Source organism: Scomber scombrus, chromosome 2, assembly GCF_963691925.1.
Source record: "Scomber scombrus chromosome 2, fScoSco1.1, whole genome shotgun sequence".
Lineage (NCBI taxonomy): Eukaryota > Metazoa > Chordata > Actinopteri > Scombriformes > Scombridae > Scomber > Scomber scombrus.
The window spans coordinates 30,087,559-30,114,145 of NC_084971.1; the positions used below are offsets into that span (position 1 = coordinate 30,087,559).

At 38.9% G+C, this 26,587-nt stretch overlaps 1 protein-coding gene across 3 annotated transcripts; it reads right to left on the reverse strand.

Annotated features, from left to right (window-relative positions):
• tab1 (TGF-beta activated kinase 1/MAP3K7 binding protein 1) lies at positions 1 to 26,520 on the reverse strand. 3 transcript variants are annotated; one of them, XR_009927236.1, is made up of 12 exons: positions 26,488 to 26,520; positions 23,510 to 23,640; positions 22,254 to 22,407; positions 21,555 to 21,650; positions 20,610 to 20,745; positions 14,765 to 14,881; positions 12,058 to 12,169; positions 9,136 to 9,280; positions 8,647 to 8,860; positions 6,264 to 6,417; positions 1,023 to 2,198; positions 1 to 971 (listed from the first exon to the last, which is right to left on the reverse strand). XR_009927236.1 is itself a non-coding variant. In XM_062436564.1 (11 exons), the coding sequence occupies exons 1-11, from the start codon at positions 26,518 to 26,520 to the stop codon at positions 1,973 to 1,975; spliced, it is 1,515 nt and encodes a 504-aa protein (XP_062292548.1). In that variant the 3' UTR covers positions 1 to 1,972. The 3 variants fall into 3 exon arrangements, 2 of the variants coding, with proteins under 2 accessions (XP_062292548.1, XP_062292537.1); XM_062436564.1 differs by having other exon boundaries at positions 1 to 2,195; XM_062436553.1 differs by having other exon boundaries at positions 1 to 2,198.
• Between the last annotated feature and the right edge of the window lie 67 nt (positions 26,521 to 26,587).

Consider the following 26,587-nt stretch of genomic DNA (forward strand, 5'->3'; position numbering starts at 1 on the left):
TGAGCAGACTAGATGAAGTTTTTACTCAAAGTATCAGACATCAAATTAAACTCCCAAGGTCTCTTCAGATACATTTCAAGTATTAATTCTTCAGATTATTATTTAAAGGATCATATTTGATGCTGGTATTTTTCTTTTTTCTTATTGCAGTAACCATTCAGTGTATTTGTGTTCTGTAAGTGTTAAGTTAGGTGCTGTTTTGCCGTTGCTGTTGGTGAGTCTGCTGTTTCCAGCTAAAGAAAATGATGCGTTTACTCAGAGAAATGTATGTTGAATGTGAAAGAAGTGAGGTTGTGGCTGGTTGTGGCTAAAAAAAAAAGTGAAGAGAGATTAGCTGCTCTCATTTTCACAGAACTACACTAATGCTCAGTTATTAGAGTTTCACCATGCATTTATCTACAGAAGGTGATGTTGGTCTGTTGGTCGGTCCACCACTTTAAACCAGACTTAAATATCTCAACATTTGGATAGCCATTACATTTTGTAAACACATTCATGGTTTTCCTATTTAATGGACTTTGACGGTCCTCTGACTTTTCCTCTGGTGCCACCAGCTGGTAAAATGTTTAACTTATCAAATGAAACACCTCAACATCTACCAGGGCTGGGCAATAGATCCATATTATATCGATATTGTGATATTTTATAGATATCGTCTTTGATTTTGAATATCGTGATATGGTGATATGGAATAAGTGTCTTTTCCTGGTTTTAAAAGCTGCTTTACAGTAAAGATGTCATTTTCTGAGCTTAACAGACTGTTCTATTATCTGCTTTTATCCACTTAGTCATTATATCCACATTACTGATGATTATTTAAACATTTTTGTCAAACCACTGATAGTCATCCCTACAATATTGTCAAAATATATCGAGATATATCAATAGATATCGAGGTACATGGTCAGAAATATTGTGATATTTGATTCTGACCATATCACCCAGCCTTAGCATCTACTTGTTGGATATGTCTAAACTTTAGTGGTGACGGTCATGGTTCCCAGATAGGGAACCCTAATGACTTTGGTGATGCCCTGACTTCTCATGTGATATTTATAGTATTGAGTAAGCTTTATTCCAGCATGGCTTTAGATGGCTGCAGACTTCAGAGTGCTCTGAACACTGATGTCATTATGATTGAAAGTCTAGATTATGTCACGTGTTAATTAAAATACATCTGATGTCACCATGAGTCACCAAAGGTACCGCTGCATTAAACAAAAGTAAATCTTCAGGAATGACACTTGGAAGATCTCGTTTGTAGAAATAAAAATGAAATAAAACTGACAGGCAAATTGGGTCTAACTGTATCACCTTAACTCCTGTGATTCATGAATGTGTGAACCGTGACATCGTTCAGTATCTATAGCATAGTCAATAGTGATCATGTGTGTTCGGATGAAGAGGAGTCGGAGCCTAATGATTACATTGGGTGATATAATTTCATTACAAATAAAAAAGTACTTACAAGCTCATCCATTCATATTCAAAAACTTTTAAGGCCTTATGCATTTCCTCTCTCTCTTGACTCCACAAACCCTGAAGGTCTGTGACAATCATGTGTGCAGATACAGGTTTTTTTTTAGGCTTTTTTTGTTTTTTACATCTGGCAAAAGTGGCTACAATCTGGATTACATATATTCACAATCATGATCCGCCTCTATTACAGAAGAGGTGAGGTCATCTCATAGTGTGCAGCGTTGGTGGCACCACTTTCACTCTTACTCACATCTGTGTAAGGGATTATTCTGTAACCCAATACATCATGAGCTCTTTGATAGCAAGACCTTGAAACCCCCGCCCTCCAGTCCTCGATGCGTCCCCATGCACCTTTAGGTCACCTATTTTTAGCTATGATACACTAACAGCGTTCTTTTATTCATCCAAACTGTCCCATCACACTCCATGTGCCTCATTTTAACAAGAAAAGCTGGTCCGTCCCCTTCTGACTGGCACCCTCCTCTTCCTCCCTTCACTGGGGTCCCAGCCCTCCCTGGCTGCTCTGGCTGTCGCTGTGGTCAGTCCCCCACAGTCGGTAGAACTGACTGAAGTCCACGTAGGGTGGGACCCTGCCCGTCTCGTCAGGCTGCGCCGCCTGGCTGCCCCGCTGGCGGAACAGGCTGCCGTCTCCCGAGCTGGAGCTGGAGCTCTGCGTCTGGGTGTTGGTGGACTGGAGGGTCGCTGTAGGGCTCTGACTGCTGGGGAGAGTGGAGGAGTAAAAGGGGGAGGAGGGGATAGGTGGTAGGGTGGGGAGGGTGGGGAGGGAGGGAAAAGAGGAGGAGGAGGAGACGGGTACGAGGGTGGAAATGTAGGAGGAAGAACAGTGGGCGTCAGAGTAGAGGAAGGGGTCCGTGTCGTGGGAGGAGAGACAAAAGAGAGAGGTGGAGAGAGGGAGGGGACGGGGAGGGGCAGGGGTGGTGGAAAGAGAGAAGAGGGAGGTTGAGAGAGGCAGAGGGGGAAGAGGGGGAAGAGGAGTAAGGGGGAGGAGAGGGGAAAAAGGGAGTTCAATTATGGGCTGTAGGATGTCGACGGACGCTTGGCAGGTAGCGGGGTGAAACGTGCTAAAGGAGGAAAAAAAACAAAAAGGAGAGGCAGAAGGACAAAGTGTAGGACACAGGATGGATATTGGCAAGGCGGGACCCATGAGGAAAAGAAATATAGACCGTGAGTCAGACAGTGAGTGACGGACAGATCAGAGAGGAAGTGCAGGTAATAAAAGGAGAAGAAGAAGGAGAGGGAGAAGATGGAGAAGCATCCTGTGTGGACGGAGAAAGATAATGCTGCAACCCTGAAGCTGCAGACACTTTCAAAAAGCTTTAATGTTGACTCATATTACACTCCAGGTAGTTTCAGCCTCATAACCTGTCTGACTACGAGCTCCGAGCTCTGAGCATGCTGATGTTGCCACTAAGAACATGATGTCATATAATTCACGCCTTGTTTGACATGAACGAAGCATGAGAGATGTTTGTTTATTGTAGCCGCAGACGCCTTTAGGGCACCAGTTTCTATGACTGTGAATATCAATTATTCCTGATGACACTTTGATGGAGGCTTGTTTGCCCTCATCATCATCATCATCACCGCTACATAAAAAACCAGACCAACTGAGCTCTAATTAACCTTCACACCCAATTTTTACTGGAGTTAATTTCTCATAAGCAGAATTGACTATGAATTACTATGAATTAATTAATCTTCACCCCTTATTGTAGAAAGTTTATGTGCATCTTTCAAATCATTGTAATAGAATAAAGTTTAATTTGTAGATAAATGAACCAATCCTGGCAAAAACTGTTGATAAATATATGTGTCGCTTTCAACTTGTTTCATTCTCATTCAGTGAAGGAGTCTTTCCTAATTAGGGCTGCAGCTAATGATTGTATTCATAGACGATTAATTCGCTGATTATTTTCCTCAATTGATCAATTATTCATTTTGTCAGTGAAATATTAAAACAATACTGAAAAATGGCATTTGCAGTGTCTTATGAGGCTTCAGTGATTTCTTCTGAATAACAGCCCAAACCAAAAGATATTCAATTTAGTGTCAAATATGATACAGAAAAATAGAAAATCCTCAAGTTTAGGAGGGTAAAAGCAGACAATTTGTAGCATTTTTGCTAGAAAAAGTACTTTTATTAAAATGTTGATTATTTTTCAGTTTGTGTTGGGAGAAAAAAAACCCAATAATGTAAATTTAAATGTTGTAAACATATATATGGATGTATAGAGAAGATTGTCAGGGTTCCTGGTATATAAGACTAATGCTTATGAGACTTTCTGAGTCGTAGTAATGTCAAAACATCTATTGATAGTGCTGATCAATAAAATACAGACATCCAATTTGTATGGTTTTACTGATTGTACACATTATATATCAGCTAGAAAAGCATGACTATGTTTTGTTCATTATTCTGACTGATATCAAGTTTAATGTCACATTGAGGGAGAAAATAAAGTATTTTCTTTTAAACATCATGGCAGAATATAATCAGTATTGCTTGATTGTGTGTAGGGCTGGGTATCATTTAAAGAATTACAATACCAGTACCAATCTAAGTATCCTTAAAGTGATACTGATACCAACCGAGTACTTCGTTCAATACCCATCATGTGAATAGAAACATTACATTTCATAAAATGTGACCAACTCCTCCACATCTAAATGATTTCTTCAAAGTGGACTAATCACATGTTTACATTAAACCAAAGAACGCTTGTATTGATTGGCTGTGAGGAAGTCCGTACAAATAGTCATGTTTTCTATCTCTGGGTGCAAAAAAGGATGGATTGCAGGTATCGTTTGACAGGAGACGTTTCCATACGGCTTGGTATTGATTTATTTTGGTCCATATCTTAAAAGGTATTGAGTTGTGTGTTGTTGGCTTGTCTTGCTTGCATGTGGATGGATGTTGTTGCTGTGTTATTGTACTAATACTTTGCTCTTTCCTCTTGCTATGCATGGCTTGTGCACTGTTTTGAGTATCCCTTTTTTGGTTGCTATCGGTTTCAGAATATCTCACCAAGGGGACGCAGTTCAAAAACAAAACAAAACAAAAACACACTGGCACATTTACAGAAGAATTAATGGATGTGCTTTTTCATTATGAATAAATTCATTGATGAAATTTAAATGATCATGAACTCTGATGCCTCTCCTTAAGAGCAGGGTTACAAGGTTTACTTTAAAACTGTATCCTGATACATTTACCTGTTAAAAAATGTAGTCAGTAACGTAATCCAAGTACCATAATATTAAAGTAATGTAACTACTTTACTTACTTTAGGATTACTGCAAGAGGAACATACATTTGGTGCAAAATTGGCCACTTTCTATGCAAATAAAAACCATCTAATTGACAAAGACCAGCGCAAATTCCCACACGCAGTTCGGGTGGAGATGTTAATGAGTTCAGAGAGTTGGTTTTAACTAAGGGTGAAATTACTTCAAATAAATTCAGCTACTTTAAAAAATAAAAATGTCCTGACAGCTCTGATGGAGCTCAGGGTTCATCCATAAATTCAGCTTTATTACAAACAATCTCACATATAAACCTGAGTGTGTGTAGATGTGCAACAGAACATTAATTGGTGTTAGATCCGGATCGATCCGGTGTTAATGAAGTTACAGCTGCTGTACCGCGTGCGTAAATGGGCACAGCCATTTTCTCAGTTTGGAGACTAAACTTATTGTTTCAGCTGCTGCAGGATGCTGCAACCGGCTGTGACACACAGCCAGCTGTAGATTAGCACTGAATCTTTTGTGGGTAGAAATTAAACGGAGCAGATTGTGGGTGCAAATACTGCGCAATTCACAGTGTTGTAACATTCTCAAAAAATCCTCTGATTAAACTCTGTCTAGCCCGCTGGCTGTGAAGTCCATAGTACATGGGAATATATATGATTTTAAAATTGTAATCCTGCTAAATAATCCCCATTTTTCAGATAACGTCTTTTTTTTCTGTAACTGTATCCCGTTACTCCCCAAGCCTGCTTAAGAGATCACAGAGAGTGTAGGTTTAGATGTGCGTTCTGGTTTCATAGTTATTATTTTGACATTACACAGCACGGATTTTGACCCAAATTGCATCTCGTGGGCGTTCCTATGTAGAGCATTAACATTTTCATGTGTAATTTGTCTCTGAACACTGAAATCACATTAAAAATGACCCCTAAGTCGTTACTGATTTAATTAGATGTCGATGTGCTATGGTAAATGAAAAGCTCAGTATTAAATTGCTTTTCCAGCCATACTTGATCAGTGTTCCCTCTCAACACTGTGAAGGGCACCATGGCAAACACACAGGACACACAGTGGGAGAACCGTGGGGTAGTGAAAACCACGCTTACACATAAATAAGCATAGAAACGGAGGGGACACAGGGGAGAGAAAATCCGGCTTACCCAAAATAAATATAGAAAGTAAATGACGAGGGGAGTTGAATATAGTGCTTATCTAAAATACACCCAAAATAAACTTAGCAGTAGGGAGTCAGAATGAAGCTTACATACAACAGAAGTGGGACATGGGAGAGAAAAAGCTTATCCACGACGTTCGCAGCGGGAAGTGGAACACGAGGGAGTGAAAAATGAAGTTTATCCAACAAAAACACAGCGGAAAAAAGCACACAAAAGAAAGAAAAAAAATCACCCTTGTTCAGAGAAAACACAGCGAGAGAAATGAGGTAAAAGGAGAGACAGACGAGTGTAAATCAAGCTTAAAGCAGAGCAAACAGACGACGGGAGGCTAACCAAACTTACCCTGGCGTCGGGGTTCCTTCCTCCAGGGTGGAGGCGGTGTTTGTTCCGTTGGTGAGGGTACTTTGGGAAGGCATGACCAGGGAGAGGGTGACGCTGGTTTTACTGGTGCTCTGACTGTTGGAGTAGGGCACTGACACCGGGTAGATACGACCGCCTGAGAGAAGAGGAGAAAGAGGAGAAGATGGGACATGTGAAGGTTAAAAAAAACTTTAAAAAAAAAAAAAAAAAAAACCCACAGAAAAACAAACAAATGTTCACAAAGCAAAAAAAAGCCAAAAATCTGCTGTTTATTTGAGTTGAAATGAAAAAGTATGTGGGAGACCAATTTTGTTCTTTGGTACATTTCGCAAGTGGTATTATCTAGAAAACACAACAACAGTGGAGCTAGTTTGCAGTTTCAGCATAAATGGGCACCTTGGGAAGCTCGAATAAATTGTTTTTTTTTTTTTTGTGCCCTGACTTTGTTATTTTGGCTCCGTGTGGTATTCTAGGCTACACCCATCCAAATCTTTCATTTCTCTATCCCTGGTCCGGCTGCTCAGATGTGGATAAAGCTAGTATTACAAGCGGTGGTTGTTTTTTTTTTAGTGTGTGAAGCTCCTCGCTGTTGTTTTTTAGGCCGAGGACGACGCTGAATCCTAATCTGCACACATCCGGACCAGTGTGGAGGATTTAGAGGGATCTCTCAGTGAGGGGCTAGACTGTAAACAACTTAATACATCTCACACTCCCCTTCCAAGGTAAGGTAAGGTATCTGTATTGATCCCCCAAGGGAGAAATTCAAAACTGACACAACAACAGTAGCCACAAAATGGTGAGAATGTAAAATAAATAGAATAAAATAAAATACTATATACAATAAACAATATCTGTGTCAATAAATGTGCAATATACATAAATTCCTGATATTATATACATGTGTGCAATGTTCCTGGGATTTACATTCCAAGCGTACGGTGGCTGCAAAACTCATGGGCCAGTGTTTGTTTTGTCCATTCTGGGCTACTGTAGAAACTAGAGCCTGACTGAAATAACAGTCAGCTGATAGCGGATAGTATCAGCCTGATACTATCCGCCAACATTGACCTATCACAGATATATCGGTATCAGTGGATATGTTATCAAATATATATTTTTTGTATCTTTTAAAGTTATACAGGCAGCATTTTATGTATATGTGACCCTTTTTAGTCTGATATATGCATGTTTTTTTTGCTCTGCATGTATTTTTTTAAATTCATAGTTAATTTTAATTATTAAATTAGAGAATTTTTACTGTGTCAATGCACTGATGTCATTTTATACAATAAGGTTTATTGTTAAACTGTAAAATATCACACCTTTATTACAAAAGAAAATGTGTTTATCTATATATTCTGTACATATAATGTTATCAGCCAATATATTGATTTTTTTAAACTCCAAAATATCAGTATCGGCCCAAAAAAAATCCAGTCTTGGTCGGGTCCTTGTGGAAACTTTTATGTGCAGCATGATGGGCTCCATGCAAGAGGACCCACTCCTAAAGGCTGATTCTAAGGTAACACAAACACAAAGATTCCTATTTTCAGGTGATTATATATTCAATTTCTGCCAATAGATCCACCTAAATCTTGCATACTGGTCCTTTAAAAGTACAATATAATTGAAATCTAATCTGATATGTATATTTTAAATGTTAATAGGAGGTAACCAAGTAAGTTTGTTTATGTAGATACTGTAGTACCTTTAAAGAGCAGACATCAGAACGTGCTTCATGATAACAGGCAATAAAAAAAGCAACAAACTGCAATAAAATACAGACTTAAAGAAATATACTACAAACATGAAAGGTATAAAAAATTAGATACAAAAAAACTACATGACAAATACTATAAATACTAAAAAATTAAAACGTTTTTATAAGTGTTAAAAGTTACAAAGTTCTCTAGAAGTCATAATGGATAAAGCTTAATACTTTCTGACTTCCCTGCCCTGTCTGTGGCACTACGCTCCAATCTCATTCAATCCTACTGAAAATGGAAATCTCTCAAATACATAAATAAAGTATAAACTTTCATATTGAAACGTACTCACTAATATCCTAAAACAGCTGGACGTTGTAGTTTTTAATAAACGTTACAGCAACAGGAGCAAAAAGTGCATTTTTTAAGGACTATTTTCAGCTGCAGATTAATACATATTTGGTGTTATAAGATACAAGATGAAGATAAATCACACAGTACTTGTTTGGTCTTTCCATGATTATCATCTACTGATACATTTTCCTCTTACTTTTATCATCCTAAAGGTTTTTCTATGAAGAACATTAGCCTTAGTGAGGCCAGCGTCGTGAGCATTTTCCCATCAAACACCCGACAAACCCAAAATGCCCCCTTCCTACCCTGTGTGGGGGTCAGCGCTCCGTCCACCAGCGGGTAGTTGAGTGTGCGGATGAGCAGGGTCATGTCCTCATGCCGGGAACAGAGCGCTGCCCTCTGACGGCCGGACACGAAAGCATCGTGGTGCAGCCGTTTGATGCGCTCTACCACCGACTGAGCCACCGCCTCCAGGCTGGTCTGCTGAGCCAGCTCTGCTGCTACCATGGCAACTATTTCCTACGATGGATAGGAGAGGAGAGAATGAGTGAGAGAAAGTAGGAGTGGAATTGTGTTTAATGTGTTTTACTTGTTATCGGATTTTTCTTTGGGTTTTACACTTGGTCTTTTTGCTTTTTAAAGGGCATTTTTTAGGTGAGAAAACATGAAACAGACTTATGTAGAGTCATGTGAAAAGCTGAGTAAGGCGTTTGCAAAAAGAAGAACAGATAGAAGCCAAAATGGGGAAAAGTGGCTGAGTGGTGAAGAACTTGCCAGGATGAACTTTCACTGACCTGATTGGCCTGTTCGGGGCCGTGGGCGGACTCGAGTGCATTGATGAGACCCTCTGACATCAGCAACAAGAAGCCCGTCACGTTGTCCAACGACTGGCTGCCGTGAATCTCCGGCTCTGCGATGACTGGCTTCGACTTGGCCGCGCTGAAAGGTGGAGGAGGACGGGAGAATGATTAGATATACGTGAATAGATGAATAAAAGAGTGAAGAGGAGTTGAACAGAAGAAGATGAGAGAGACATTTACATTAAAAAAAAGGAAGGAATAAAAGGTCAAAGTTAGTAGAGAGACAGTTTGGAAAGAGAAAGTGAGACATGAGTGCACCTGACCTAAACATAATAAACCTTTAATTCATCTCACATCTCCAAAGAACTGCCTATATACTGTCTCCACATCACATTTCCTGCACTCTCTTTCTTTTAATGGGACTAAAGAGGAAATCCTATAAAGAATCTGCTCTATGCTTTATTGAGGATCATAATTGGAATGGTTTGTAAGATAATATTTGAGCCTGATTTGCTTGACCTGGACTGCAGACAGGAACAGGAAATGAGAAGTGTGGGAGAGAAAGAGGGGGGTATTTCGAAAGGCTTAGCTGTGGTCAAAGAGAGGGCTGGAACAGAGTCAGATCTGATAATAAAGACCACAGTATGGAAACAGAGCTAGTCAGGTACTGCTGAGTATAAACAAACACTAAGTTAAAAACGGGATCTACTTTAAAAGGGGAACTAGTTTATACTCATTTTCAGTTTTATATTTTTATTCTGTGACTCCACTGGAGTCACTCTGCATGATTCACAGTTAAAAAAATAAAAATCCTTTTTTATCTTATACTGGGTTTTTATGCAGCCCCTCAGTTCAGCCTCTGTCGGAAACAGGCCGTTTTAGCTCCTGTCTCTTTAAGAGCCCACTCCCGATGAGCCCGCTCTGTTGTGATTGGTTAGCCTCCCGAAGCTACGTCACAGCCAACTTCAGGCCGCTTGGGAGGCTACGTAAACAAACTATTAAACAATAGTAGTAAAATTTGAGTTTGAGCCGAAATATGATCTGAAATAAATGATTTTCGCAAACAACACATGGAAAACCTTAGCAACAACCTTAGCAACCATGTGTGACGATCTGACGTCAGCTCATCGGCAAAGTAGGAAAAAAATGCCACAAGTGAATCGTTAAGAGCAGGTTGACACCCTGGGTTTAGACTTGCAGGAAGCGTTTTCTATATACATTTGACGATGTTTAACAAAGATATCCAGCATCATAACCAGGTATAAATAACAGAAACCAAACTACCTCTTTTGAGTCAAAGAAATCACAGCATATTTAACTTCAATATTATAATGGATATCTCAGTGACATTTAGTTAGATTTAGTTGTCAAAGGGATTTAAATCAAATCCTTGACGTGTGATTGGATCTCTCAATGTGGGCGTGGCTTCGCTAATAAAGCTGCAGAGAAATGTGGAGATTTAAGACTTAAGATATAATTATGTAGTTTAGTTTAAGATGAGTCATCAAAAACATTTTAATCTTTGACACAAAGAGGTAAGAGAGGGATTTTGCAATAAAAACACTCAAAATGATAGTGGCAAGAAATAAAAGAAACAATTAACACAATTCTTTTTTGCTTTTTTTTTTTGTCTACTGTGTCTTTTTGTTTCTTTAGATGTCACAGATCCAAGCGAGACACATTTCTTCAAAAAAGTCCCGCTCCACTCAGAAATGGCTTTTCCTAAATGTGACTTCAGTCGGATGTTTGAGCTTCACTGTGCAGAATGATTTATATGCAGAGTTTGACACTTGAAGGCTGTTTTAACTTTCATCTGTCGAAGGTGGAAAGTTTTTCTCGTAAATCTGAGCTGAAGGTTGAGGCTGATGTGGAAACCCGAAACCTTCACTACACATACACTTAAAAACAGATCTATAGTGAAGTAGGAGACATCTTATGCATTAAGTTTATGTAATAAAAAATATGCCTACTCATAGAAGGAAGGGCTATATGTCATTTAAGGAGTTTAACTATGTAACTTGACTTTGTGGAAAAAGCATATTAGACAAATTTGAATTCAAAGCAGTGTACTTTTATATCTCCTAAAAGATGCCTGAAGAGGGTCTTTAACTTTATCTAATATCTGATATAGTGATAGATGCACTGATAAAAAAAAAGGCAATCTGACATTATTCGGGCTTATCGACTCTTACATACTGTTCAGGGACAAATATGACCAATTTTTTTTTTACATTTTAGAGCTATAAAAACACTATTTTTATTTTAGCCTAACGTTTCCTAATGTGACCCACAGTTTACAAAATGGAAATAAAAGGCATCATTGTTTTTATTTTTGTGAAGCTGATAAAAAAAATGTATATGCAAATGTATAAGTTTAACCTGTGTTTATTTAAAAAATAAAAAATAAAAATAAAAAGTTTTATTCATCATATTATATAATGATTGTGAATTCCTTTTTTTTCTTGATGGGGAATTTATGAATGTAAATTGGTGTAGAGACTAATTATGAGTCAGAATATGAACAGTATGTAATGATCCAAGTTGTAATTTACTTTTATGTTCGAAATGTGTTATTTGTTATTGCTGACTCACTGTCTTTTGTCTTGCTACCTTTGTTTAATGTTAAGCAAGGAGGAGAAACAGACAATGCAATAAGGGGCAATTCTCCTCCTACTGGCTTCCTGACATTTTGTTTATTGAAAGCATATTACAGCACTTTCAGAGAGAGGAAAGTGTTAGATAGCTATGTTTAACTCTAAATAATCTACCATAGTAGACAATAAAGGAAACAACACTGTTCCTCTTCCAATGAAAAACATTTAAATACTTCACCGCTGCCACTATCTGTTGTGTTAGTGTCGCCGTTTGGCCGCATTTCAACAAAGCGTAGTGTTGGTGTGTGTATTCTGTATTCACCTGAGCAGGTCCATTTCATTATAGTTGAGTTTAACCCTGTAGTCTCCGAGCCTCCTGGTGCTGCTCTGGCCAGCGATCTGCCCCGCCTGCCTTATACGAGCCGAATCCACTCCTGTAAGATAAAATATAATAAAAAAAAATATATAAGCAAATAAAAATGGAGGAGAGGAACATTAGAGACATAAGAGGGAGGGGCAGAGAGTAAGGAGATGAATTTGAAGATGGGTGTATTATGAGTGAGAGGTTTTGTATGGGGGGAGGAGAGGAGGATAGAGCATTAAGTGGAAGCAGGAGGAGGAGAGGATGTGAATTTGGGGGAGGGGGGGGGGGAATATGAGGGGAGAGGTCACCTTCAGCTGGGTTAATGAAATGACTGCCATTTCATTTAAAGTCATTCAGAGAAGGGCTTGAACAACAGAATAATTATGTGACTCTCGACTGGCAGAGAGCGAGAGGAGGAAGAGAGAGAGAGAGAGAGAGAGAGAGAGAGAGAGAGAGAGACAGAGAGAGAGAGAGAGAGAGAGAGAGAGAGAGAGAGAGAGAGAGAGACAGAGAGAGAGAGAGCTCTGCCCTCTCATCTAATACTGTGATGTGAAACGCTGAGATACAACGCAGCAACTTCACCTTTTATATTCATTACAGGTGCCAGACTGCACCTAATGCTTCTTCTGCAAAGTTAAATCATAATATATGTATTTCATGCCGCATTCATGACTCATTCCCAGACTATTAGCTTGGCTGTCAGTGTCCACCACGAATATATTGCTCCAAGTGTGTTTTTATGACAGCTAGCCTTCCACTAATAGCTGTCTTTATGTTGACCTGTATAAATAAATTATGAATATAATTATACCACTGTTCTCATCACCAATACAACCAAGATCTTTCATTTCCTGCCTTCATTTCCTCATTTTCTTGCCTTTCCTGCTTTAATTTGAGTTTTGATTTTTAATTTTCCTTGAATTGCTCTCATCTCCTTTAAAAATGGTTTGTCTGTTCTTTGTTTTTCTCTAAATCGAAACGGTTTTTACTCATCAAATTGTTTTCATTTGTTCTCTTTTATGATTTGTGTATTTTTGTTGCCTTGTGAAGAACTTTGTAACTTGGATTTTGAAAAGTGTGCCAGAAATAATGTTTATTATGATTAAGATTACTTGATTAATTATTAAAGTTAAAAACTGTGACAAAACTGGAAAAGACAATTAAAATAGATTATTAAAGTGGAATTAGCTGTTTCTTCTTCATGCCCAGAAAAAACCCAAAAACCCATCAGTGCAGTCAGTGGGGTAGAGGAGGGGGCAAAGGATTGTTATGGTTATACAGTATATTAGCTGATCAATGTGTATTGGAGAATTCAACATAAACTCAAAATCCTAAATGTAGTCAATCATTACATTTTTAAACTGAGCTCTAAATTAAAAAAGGGGAAAGTTTGTTATGGTGAAAGTGAAATCTGAGTCAATAATAAAAACAGAAATCTGGTCGATAGTCATGAAAAATGAACAGGAAGTGGGTCTGCAACCAATGATTATTTTCATCATTGATTAATCTGTCAGAAAATGGTGAGAAATGTTATAATGATGTTTCCCAAAGCCCAAGATGCAACCTAAAACGTCTTGTTTTGTACAGATCATTAGTCTACAACCAGGCTCGGGGAGTAACGGAATACATGTAGCGGCATTACGTAATTAGGATGCAATAAAAAGGTAACTGTGTTCCGCTACAGTTACAGAAAAAAAGACGTAATCTGATTACAGATACATTTAGTAGGATTACAATTTTAAAACATATTTTACAATTAAGAACTTTATACTACCATGCACTGTAAAAGTCACAGACGTGAGCAGAGCAAAAGCGAGAGGGAAAATTATCTCTTTGATCACGTTGGTCTGAGTAGAGGATGATACAGCATGACGCACGTATACACACTTCACACACACATTAAACTTAAAAGTTGGCAGGGATGTTTGTTACGCCCTGAGTCACTTCCAAATACTCGTAGTTTAAAGAGAGCTCGAGTTGATAACAGCTTGATCACATTACTGCTCTCCACTGATATGACTGTGTGTGTTTGTGTGTAACATGTTGACCTGACACTGGGTCACTGGTCAACACTTTCAATACTGAATGAGTCAAAGAAAACTCGGATTTAGACTTCACACAGCCAGCGGGCCAGGCGCTGTTTCATCAGTGGTAACTTCATTAACACCGGATCGATCCGGATCAATTAATGTTCTGCTGCACATCTACACAGACTCAGGTTTACACGTGGGATTGTTTGTAATAAAGCAGAATTTATGGATGAACCCTGAGCTCCATCAGAGCTGTCAGGACATGTTTATTTTTAAGTAGCTGAAATGATTTTAAGTACATTCAGAGTCTGACTGAAGACTTCACCCTTAGTTAACACCAACTCTCTGAACTCATTAACATCTCCACCCGAACTGCGTGAGGGAATTTGCGCTGGTCTTTGTCAATAAGATGTTTTAATTTTATAAGAAAGTGGTATAGAAATGTTGCACTGAATTTGCCCTTATTGTATATTTGGTATTGTAATAATCCTGAAGTAACTGAAAGTAATCAAGTTAAATAAAATACATTTGAATTTGAACAGTGGACCGAGCCAGCTTAGATCAGACAGTCTCATTTACGTATCTGTAGGTCAGTTTGTCGTCTTTCTATGCGTCTGTCTATCTGTTCATCTCACCCAGTGCAGCCAGTCTCTGCAGCTCTTCCTCGTTGTCGGTACTGTGCGGTCGCCCGATCTGGAGAACCTGGTTCTGGCCGTCGCTGCTGGACTTGCACAGCAGTGCCCGGTTGGTTCCTGAAATGTCAAACACAAGAGCATTTTACAAACACAGGATTGTTTATAGGGAAGTCAGGATGAACCAGTTTAACTATTAACCCCGATTATAAATGTCACAGTAGGATAATCACAAGAGTTTTATAAATTACGGTATCGCTTGTGAGTCGGGACAGGAGTCACATCCTGTGTGTGTGAGCGTGTGGTCATACTATGTGCTCAGTGTATCACACATTCAGCTTATCCGGTGAGTCAAAAAGCTGAAAATGGCAGAGTGAAGTGATTATAGACAAGTTTGGTTATAGGTTATAGAGTTATAGACACTTATAGTTAGTTTTTAAACTAGAGGCCTAATGTTTTTCTACTTAAAAATAAGTAATTATGGACTGATGATTATTTGGCTATATTAATATTTACTTTCTATTATTATCATTTTAAAGTCTTTTATTTGCAGAACCAAAAGAAAGTGTGTGAAACATTAAATTAAAAAAATTGCTCAGTGTTTCCTTCCGTGGTTTAATCGTAAAATCGGGATATTCACTCTCACAATAATCGTGCCACTAAAATCTGACATCGTGACATCCCTAATTGTTAAGTAATTAACTAAAATGATGGTATAGTATTGATCAGTTATCAGAAAAATAATTGCTACAACAGCAGCACCCAGGGTGAAGAAATATCTGGAATTAAAATGTAAGTATGTTTTTAGGTTATATTTCATTGTGGTGAATGAACTGGACCACATTACACATTGAAAACTGTTCTTGATATTTAAATTATAAAATATCTTGAGTTTTTCATTCTTCCTCTTCTTCTTTGACACATATTTATATCCATGAGACATTTGGCCTTCAGATTTTTTTCCACACATTCATGATTCAGTGACAGTGATGCACTAATCTCGCTCACTGAGGTGACTCACAGACCCCAAAAACCTCCACTGATGAATCACTTAAGATACTGTAGTGCTTTTACAAAAGGGCTAAATATTAATCACTTCCATGAAGCCACGAGCTGACACATAAGCTGGCGATGGAAAAATGAATGAATAATTCACTTTTTTTTAAAAACATTTTTGGGCCACTAAGCTCGAACCGCATCACACCATCCTCTAATTTTAAGTTCTGATAATGTCTGAACTCCTCAGACACATACTGATATTGCAGAGAGGGGCTCATGTGGCTTTCTGTCCTCTCTCTGGAGGTCTGTGCCTCAGCCCCTGTAACCCTGAGTTTTAACCATAGACTGTATATAAGAAATGGACGTAACATCCGTGACGTCACCCATTGGTTTGTGGACTGCTGCTCGGAAGCCAATAGTTTCAGATCTGAGCAGAGCCATCTTGAAAATTTCAGGTGCATGCCGGGAAAAATAAAAACACAGATTCTACTTATATGGGCATCAGGAGGAGCATGAGGCGGAGCGGGGGAGGTTGCGAGGGCTGGATCTACCACAGTCTACACCGGCAACCTGGTGATGCTAACCAAGTTAGCTGTTACGACTATAATCACAAAACTCCGGAGAAAACTGTCGGTGTGAAACAAGTTCACGGCTATTTCCTGCAGTGTATCTGTCCGCCCTCCTGAACCTGTGAATCAATCAACCTGTCAATCACGATGTAGCCACGCCCTAATGCATACCCTGCTTTATCGTCAAATATAAAATCAGGGAGGCCAACATTTCACAAATGAACATCATACTGCATTGAAGAAGGCTTTAAACTAGCGATTGAGACCATAAACACACTTTGAAAACGTTTACTGAGGTTATAAATCAAGTGAGAAGTTGGTGAATTCTCCATTGACTTGTATAGAGACGGAAGTCCTTTTGACACCAAAACGGTCGCCCCCTGGTGGCCTTTTGATAGAATGCAGTTTTAAGTTACTTCCGCATTGGCCTCATTTCAGAGGACTGGAACTCCCCGCCTGGTTTTAACAGGCTGGGAAAAAAACTTTACCAACTTGATGAGCTTGGTGAGAATAATCATGTTTTTATATTCAAAAATAAAAGCTCTTATTGCTTCACATCTGCAACCAAGGCTCATTGTATCTCCATATACCCTTGAATCTCCCACACACTCCCAGCATATCAAATTATGGGTCATCCGACCTTCTCTGTCAAATAGATTTCACATCAACACACAGCTGGAAGTGCTTTTTAGAGAACACTTAGTCTTATGTTTAAACCTCGCTGGGATTCATGTTCTGTCAACTTTGAACTCTTGACCCTCACGAATCAGGCCGGTGGGGAGAATCTGCTTTCTTTCTACCCGCTACTAATTGCTACACCACACACCCCCCACCCTCATTTTCTGCTCTCTGCCACGTCCTTGAGGACAAAAGTAAATTAAATCCGTAGAAGAGTGTGAGGCTCTTTTCCTTTATCTTACACATAATTTAATATGAAAGCAAAAGCGCTGAAACATAAAAAAAAACAACAACAGGCATTTCAGGGATTTGCAAACACAATCAGAGAAACCAGAATTACTTTGAATGAATGCAACTCCACACAAAAACATTCATATCCTTCATTACTGTTTAAATCAACCAGAAGTAAAAAGACACAGAGTCTAGTTAGATGAAACAAACCCCACATAGAGCAGCTGGGGTCTATTGCTTAATAACTTAGAGGATTCTTAAAAGAGAAAATACTTCACACACACACACAGCTCAGGGGTGGTGGTGGTCCCGCAGTCTCATTTGAATTTCCTCTGATAGGGATCTAAAGCGGCCTGCAAGTTTATGTAGTAAAATATTAAAGAGAGACGTTCCTCTTCGATTCTGTGCTTAAAAGGTGTCACAGAGGGGGGGGGACGGGGGTCCGTACACACAAACGCAGTCATATTGATGTTTGCACACACACTGAGACACTCAGAACAAGCTACCATGCTACTGCCTCTGCAGCTGTTGCCCGCAGGAGTCGGCTTTGGCAACAGGGATTCAAAAACAATGAGCGACATTCTCGGTATATTTTGAAGAAAAGGTCTAAATGATTCCAACATCTGTCTGAAGATTACAGAGAAAACAGAACTTGTGGGAGGATTTTTTTTTTTTTTCCGTTTCAGGAACAAATAAACTTGGTATAATATGTAACGCATGTGTTTGTCGTTGGGTCATTTCATGTTACAATGTGAGACCTGCTGATTTTAGTTTAGCAGAATCTTTGTAAATCAGATAATCAGGAAACATCTAGCAAAAATAATCTGGATTATTTATTCAGAAAGATATTGAAAGCCTGCCTGTGGGAGATAAAAAGTGTATCTATTGTATGTGTGTGCAGGCCTGATATAATGATAATATAATAGCATAATAATGTAAGGGGCGGGTGGGTGGGGGGGATTGTAGAGTGGGCGCTACATTTCTGTAAAAACACAGATTACCATTATGGGCCGGGGCAGAGTTATTTACCTTTAACTCCATATAAACAGCTCCGCTCGCTTCTGCAGTCTCCACTCAGGAAGTGCAAAGTGAGGAATGGAGGCAACTACTCACTTAGCCGATGGGACATGATTAGCCTCTTAGCTGCTAATGTGAAGTGTGACAATACTGAGGTCAAAAAAGGATTGCGGTCATGTCCATGTATCATATGATTAGTCCATATATAGACATGATGATGTTGATACGATACGGTATGATAAGTTGATAATGTGATTACTTTGACAGGCCTGTGTGTGTAAGTAAGAACACATGAAAAAAATATATTAATATGAGCATTTTGTAATCGCTGAAATGTGGCCTGTGAAGGAATTTAGAAACTTTGAACTCAAAACATAAATTAGGTGTAAATTGTATTGCCAATTGCTAAGTTTGGTGATTTAAAATCTTGCCCATAATCCTCGATGTTACAGACGTCCTTTCTTATAAAACCAAAGAATCTCTAAAAATATAAATAGGCTACTCTCACACTGTAAGTTTAGTGCTGAATTTGGATTTACTATTCTCCCATTTGATTTTTTAGCTTGGCTACTCACATTATTTTCTGACTGGGGGCAATATTAGATTGAAATTGTGAATGGGTCGCTGTCCTGAACTGAAGAACAATAAAATAAGACGTCATATGCTGTCATACGGAAATAAACATGGATGCCACTGATTCAGCATTTACAGCTCCATTTATAAGATGATGTGAGGTGAAAGCCGGCAAATTCGTGAGCAGAGGATGAGGATGAGGAGAAAGAGAGCAGAATTTATCAATTATGGCTTTTTTGTGGAGCAATGGCTCTTACTTCTGCAGGGGAGGTCTGTGTGTCTGTGTGTGTGTGTGTGTGTGTGTGTGTGTGTGTGTGTGTGTGTGTGTGTGTGTGCGTGCGTGCGGATGCCAGGAGTCGGAGCCAGGAGTGGCCGTGACGTAAATGGCTTCACAGAAACAGATTTCATTACAATATTTCAGGATGTTATGAGAGAGCAGCTGTGTTTCCATGTTTGTATTCACAGAGCGACTCCTGCCAGCGCAGGGCTGTGATGAATGTCCATCTAGAGTGACGTAAAAGTCGGCAGTCATCAGATTTGGGCCACTTTTGTGCCTGCAGTCTGAAAGCAGCCTAAATGTTCTATAGAAGCTTTTGACCTTGTCCTTTAGTGGATCTATATCGTATAATTTTACATGACCGGCAACTATAATTTTAGAGCGTATATCGGATATCAATACAAAGCAGACAGTTATGAGATCAAAGCAAAAAATCTGATTTAAAAGAAAAGTGATACTCAATTGCATTGGGATATTAAAAATGCAAGAGGCATACCTGCCCAACTCAAATCCAGCCCTGCATGAAGCTGATTCTGAGCATCCAGAATTAACTCGGAAAGCTGCTAAAAATAGCGCCTGTATCCTCTTTGTAGTGAAGCAAAAAAAAAAAAAAAAAGAGCAATAGAGGACATTGTAAATGTGTTTGTTTGGCAGCTCCTCTGTTTTGATAGCCAAAGAACGCCATTCGCCAGTTTTAAGATATCTGCGACTATCAGGAAATAAAATGTAAGAGTTCTTTTAAGATCTTTTCAGTTCTGAGTTTGAATTAAATATGTTGCTCTGATGTAGCTGGCCGCTTAAATGGCTCCTGAGTGTTTCTACATCTACTTTTATCTGTTTTAGTAAACAACTGCAACAACATATTTCACAGAGCTACATCAGTTTGGTCTGTTTGCTCATTTATCTTAGTTTTTGTTCACTGTTTGCAGTACTAGACATTAAATGAATTCTCTATGGCAGAAATTTGGAATTTCTGCAAAATGCAATGCAATAAAACACAGTAGTTTCCCCATTGTCAGAAATCAGATACATTTATACAGATATAATCCACACAGGCATATGTCAAAAATAACTGTATGTTCTTTAATCTCATTTGATGCTGAATTCATCCACTTAACATAAGCAATGAATTCATAAACTTTGTGTAAACAACATCCCACTGAGACAGCTGGAATTGAATTTCAAAGCTGAAATATGTGTCTAGTTTGGGATTCTCAAAGAGTAATTCAAAGCCAAAGCGAACTATGTGTGAAGCCTGACATCTACTGGCATAGACCAGATCCTGAAGTGGTTGTTGGCTGGTCTTTGGCGTGAGTATAATTGTACAAATACAACAAAGATGAAAATTAAAAGGTAAAAACTAAGGCCCAGTATTTCTGTCACGGTTGTTTATAACAGATCTGCAGTGGAATTACATTTTAAGATATAAATCAGAGTATAAGTACTATGAAAAGGTAACTGTGGCACTGTGGTAATGTGTGTGTGTGTGTGTGTGTGTCCATACCAACGTTGGCGATATAAAGCTTGTTGTTGAGGATCAGCGCCACCACGGCCGTAGCTCCTCCTGACACTTCCTGCTCCAGCTCCTTCAAACGCTCCTGTACCTTTTGATTCTGAGACGAAATCTGGAATGACACGTTCTAACCAGCCGGGCGGAGACAGAGAAGAAGAAGAAAAAAGAAAAAAAAAAGAGGAAAAAAGGAGGAGGAAGGTGTAGTGAGTTGGAGGAATAGGGAGGGAAAGAAGGAGTAGGATGATTGAAGAGGACAGAGATCAGGGAGAAGAGAGAGAACGAGACAAATGATTAGAGAGGAGGATAAAAAAAAGCGTTGAGGCAAGATGAAAGGCAGATGGAAACAAGAGAAGAGGGACGGAAGGAAAAAAAACAAACAGGCGGGAGGTGAGATGAAAAAGGATAAGAGATGAGTAAGAAACATGAACACAGAGAGATAGTAAGCATGACAGTCGGATAGGGAGAACAAGAAAAAGGAGGTTATGACTATATGTTCTTTAATGAAAACATCTCACAGCAACACAAAGTGACTGACATCATCTTTTTTTTTTTTTTAAACAAAATGCACACACCAGAAGTAATATCACACCTGGATATAACACTATGTGAAGTAGATGACTGGAATAAAGAGACAAATATTGAGTGGGGGTTGTGGAGGGGGGCGAAGAAGTAGGGAAAGAGCTGAATACAAAGAAGGAAAACTGGGGCCGGCTTATCTAATGATACAGACTGATCAATTAGAACATAACAAGCTCATTCTCCGATGTCTGAGCACTAGCTCGCACTAATGCCCAAATGTCTGGTTGCTATGGTAACCAACGGGCGGATTCCTCTTCTCAATTTTCATCTTAATCTGTCGATATGCTTTGCAGAGTGCCCATGTGTGTGTCTGTGAGTGTGTGTGTGTGTCTGTGTGTGTGTGTTTAGTATACGCACCTCATTGTGTGGTACGAGGAAGTTGGACAGGTGAGCTTTCTCCGCCAGAGCGTCATCTATCTCGCTAAAGTAGCTCTTCTCCACCACATCGAAGGCCTGCAACAATAAGAGCATGTGATATGTCTGGATGACACAGTGTTGGCTCCCAGTCAGCTCTGTTCAGTGTGGATCGCGCACACACACACACACACACACACACAATCGATGCCGAGCACAGACAAGTATGAATGAGAGCGTTGTCATTGAGGGTTGTTTAAGAGAGTTCAACTGAACAGGTGGTACCTTCTCTAAATGGAGCTACATTGTGTAAAGTATGGGACAATATTACCACACTTAATTGGAGGATAAGGCCAGAAATTTTATATATTTTTCTTGTCAACAAATCTAACGTGTAGAGACCAGCCAGCAATGAATCATTCCTATTTTACAAGTAGAGTGTGACTGGGTACAATGTTCCTGGGATTAAACAGTAAGGACAGCCTCAATCTTTTTTAATAGGAGTGGGAGGTACTGGGAGCTGTTGTGTTGTACAGTTAGAGGCACGTGGCTGATAGATGATCAGCCACGTGCCTCTAACTGGGACAAAGAGTTTATATCCCACCCTGCATGCTTGTTTTTCTTTCTTTTCCTCTTTTTAAGCTTTGATAAAAATACAAATACATCACAGCTCTTGCTTCATGATGATGAACAGACACAGACCTGTGTGAAGATCCTGCGGACGTCGTTGTCCGTGTGACTGGAGCTGAGCTGTCCGAGCAGCAGTTCGGCTGTCAGACACTGCGAAGCGAAACTGGATACTCTGCTGCCGTCGTACCCGTTAAAAACCCCGTAGAGGAAACAGCCGTCCTCGCCTCTGATTGGTGGAGAAAACAAAATGCTGCTGATACACATTTTCTGTAATATGGGTCGATGACTTTTTTGTTTTGTGTCCATGAGGTTTAGAAAAATATAAAGGGTTTAATATTAGAAAATAAACATATGAATAACTTGCACACATTCTTTTTTTGTGGACCCAGCATAAAATGTCTGCTTTTAATCCATTTTGAGAGAATATATTAGAGGATTATGGCAAAAATGTCAAGTGGTGTAACCATAAACACTTTGTACCAAATAAATAAACTTGCTTAGAAAAGCTAAATTCTCAGTAAAACACCATATCAACTAGTTTGGCATGATCTTACATTATAACTTTTAATATTAAATAAAGGTAATGGAATACAATTGTTCTAAATATTACATTTAATCTGGGGAATCATGTCAATCAGGAACCATTTACTTAATTATTTAATCAAACATGTATTATCGTCTGACGGGGAGTTTATGAATATGAATTGGTGTAGAGACTAATTATGAATCAGGATATTAACAGTATGAAAGGGTTAATACTGTAAGCCTGGCTTTTAAATGTACTATTATGATGGCAACAAGTCAAGATCAGGAACAACATTTCTTATTTTCCTATTCATTAACCTCTTTTAGAAACACATAATTGGACTGTTTGTTAATCATTTCTACAAAGTATATATATTTTTTTCTCATAGCACAGATCCGCTAGTCTATGAGGTTATGTGAAGTTGGAAATAGAATTAAGAGGACATTAAATACTATAATTTATATGATGCACCTGAAAAGTAGATTGAGGACACCCCTCAAGATCGATCATGATCTAAAACCATCAGATCACCCAACTACATTATGAAAACACTGCTTCCAATTTGATATGATCAGCTGGTTGAATAACTTGCAGTTTGATAATGTTGTATGTAACATATTATGTACACACAGCACCAGTTAAAAGTTTGGAATGAAACACTAAAAACAAAAAAAAAGTGTCAAGTTGGGTTTGTGCAAGAATGACGATATCTTTACTGTTTTTCATTATTCCATTATAACCTTTTTTTAACTTCATTTTCTCTTATTCTTGAGGGGAAAAAGTGTTTCCTGGTATGTCTTACCTGAACCTGAGGTGTGCATCCTCGTTGGGGTGGCTCTCGGTGCCTTTACCCTCTGCAGCGTACACACAGTTGGGTGCTGTGCCAACCCCGCACATCTGACACAGCGGCAGGTCATCTGTCCAGCTCTGATGCTGGGGGGGGGGACAAAGGAGGCAGAGGAGCATATTAAAAAAAGTTCTTCCTCTATTTATCACAGCAGAAGTAGTGAGTGACTAACTGTTACATATCAACAAGCACATGAAACCAAAACCTGTTTAAATCTGCTTGGAGTTCAACCACATTGTTAAAGTATAAAAGTTAGACTCTCTTTCCTTTCTTCCTTCATTCTTTCCTTCCCTCCTTCCTTCTTCCCTGCCTCCATCCTTCCTTCTTTTCTTCCGTCTGTCCTTCCTCCCTCCCTCCTTCTCTCTTTCTTTCCTCCCTCCTTCTCTCTTTCTTTCCTTCCTCTTTCCTTTCTTCCTTCCTTCCTTCCTCCTTCTTTCCTTCCTTCCTCCCTCCCTCCTACCTTCCTTCCTTCCTCCCTCCTTTCCTTTCCTTCCTTCCTCCTTCTCTCTTTCTTTCCTCCCCATTACCTTCCTTTTTTCCTCTGTCCTTCTTTCCTCCCTCCCCCCTACCTTCCTTCCTTCTTCCTCCCTCCTACCTTCCTTCCTTCTTCCCTCCTTCCTTCTTCTTTCCTTCCTTCCTCCCTCCCTCCTACCTTCCTTCCTTCCTCCCTCATTTCCTTCCTCCCTTCCTCCTTCTCTCTTTCTTTCCTCCCCATTACCTTCCTTCTTTCCTCTGTCCTTCTTTCTTTCTTTCCTCCCTCCTTCCTACCTTCCTTCCTTCCTTCTTCCTCCCTCCTTTCCTTCCTTCCTTCCTTCCTTGACTCGAGGACAACAGGAGGGTTAATAGAACAGTGTTTTCCCCAGCTTAACGCCCCCCCCCAAATAGATTGTGACTTATACACTGGTGCGTCTTATACACAGTTTTTTTAATTGTAACTGTAAAAGCATGTGGAGTTTACCTCTAATGGAAAGTGCTCTATAAATGGAAGCGATAATGCTTTTAAGCCTGCCTTACTTCAGCATAACCAATGCTGTTTGTTGCTGTAACAGTTTGACACAACTGGGCCGAAGAGGAAGCACAAAACAAACTACGCCACAGGGGTTATTGTGTAATCACTGAAAGTCCTTAAAAAAATGAATAAAAGGACTAAAGTGATGTTAAGTTTGCATCATTATTATGTTCCTATGCCTGCAGTAAAGACCAAAACTGTCTCCTCAGAGGTTCAGTGAATCTAGTCTGATACAAAATGACTTTATGAGGTGTGTGAATAATGAAATAATAATTATTATAATAATAGTAATGTCCTGGGATGCCCCCTCGACCCCATGATGGACACTCTGACCCCACTGGAGAGCTCCTTCAGAGACAAACTCCTTCAAACAAAGTGTGTGAAGGAGCGAAATCACAGCTCCTTCCTTCCTTCCTGCAGCTGCCAGACAGTACAATCAGCACTGATCCCAGGAGACCCCCCCCCCCCCCCCAAACCTGGACAATTTGACAAACTGCACTTTTAATGTACATGACTGTGCAATATTAGTATTTCAGGTATACTACTACTACTGCACAACTGTGCATTATGTATATATACAGTACTGTGCAAAAGTCTTAGGCAAAAAACATTATACAAACAGAAAATACAGGAAATATGTACACAAAATTTAAAATTAATTATTCAATATTATTATTATCTGTGTTTTGTAATACTGCATATACATTTACTGTATTTTCTGGTTGTATTCTTATTAAGAGACTGAGAAATCATAGTATGTTGTCATTATAGCATTGCTTAAACAAGACAATCTAATGGTGGCCTAAGACTTTCGCACAGTACTGTATATATGTATATTTCACTTTAAATCTATGCAATATAACAATATCAACCTCAGGTATATTATCACTCAACACCAATATTACTCTCGAACATAATGTTTCTATTACTATTATTTAATTATATATTTTTTACTACTATTGTTTTTATTGCGTTTGTACCTACTGAATTAGTATTCATTGTTCTCTATTCTTTTTTTAATGACGCTCTTCTATTGTTACTGTCCACTTTTCTGCTGCAATAATGTACATTTCCTCATTGTGTGACTTATAAAAGGAATATCTTATATCTTATCTTAGTAATAATAAGCAACTGTATTATGACACAATTCATGCAGAAAATGCCACAAATTGCTAAATCATAGCACACTAGTAAAAATAGGATGAATACAATGGGATAAAAATGTAATTAAAACGACAAGATCAAACACATGTTAGATAAAAGCACTTCAAAGAGAGCAATGGTGAAAAAAAATGTTTTAAAAGTATTTGTGTTTAATAGTGATAACATATGTTAAGTCCCTAAACCCTTTGACAGTCTATTATATAGTTATAATAGTATATAATATGCATAATAACAATGATAATTGCGTATCAATATTAGAACAGGCACCATACTAACAACCACTAAAGCCTCTTTAAACCCCAATAAACAAAAACAAGCTTCAAACCATGTGACAACTTAATAAATAAAGCCAATAATAAGTTAATAATGTTTGTTTACAAAGCATCCAGCTAGCCGACTGTGACTCTCAGCTAACTCACACAAGCTTTCTGACAGACAAACCAGGGGAGTAGATGGTTGTTAATCACCATACAGTTACCTACTCCACTTTACTTTTAGTTATATTATCTGTCTTTAGAGATTAACCTCTGATAAATCTCATTATTTTGAGATTACATGCAGGCTAATGTTAGCTGGCTAAGCATTAAGAGAGATGAACTATTGTAGCTAGCACTAGCATCACAGAAAGACACTAAATGAAACAAAAGACAAGAGTGAAGACCACCCGGAGGGTGTAAGACAAACAGGATGCTACATGTGTGTTTAAATTTTAACACTGCAAGTTGAAGAGTTAAGTTGAAGATTAAGTTTTTTAACTCACGCTCTGCATCAAATTCCTCCGCTGGGCCGCCATGTTGGGTGCGTTCAGGGACTCATTGCAAAGTCCGAATTTTGAGCTTCAAGGTTCTAAACATGAACGC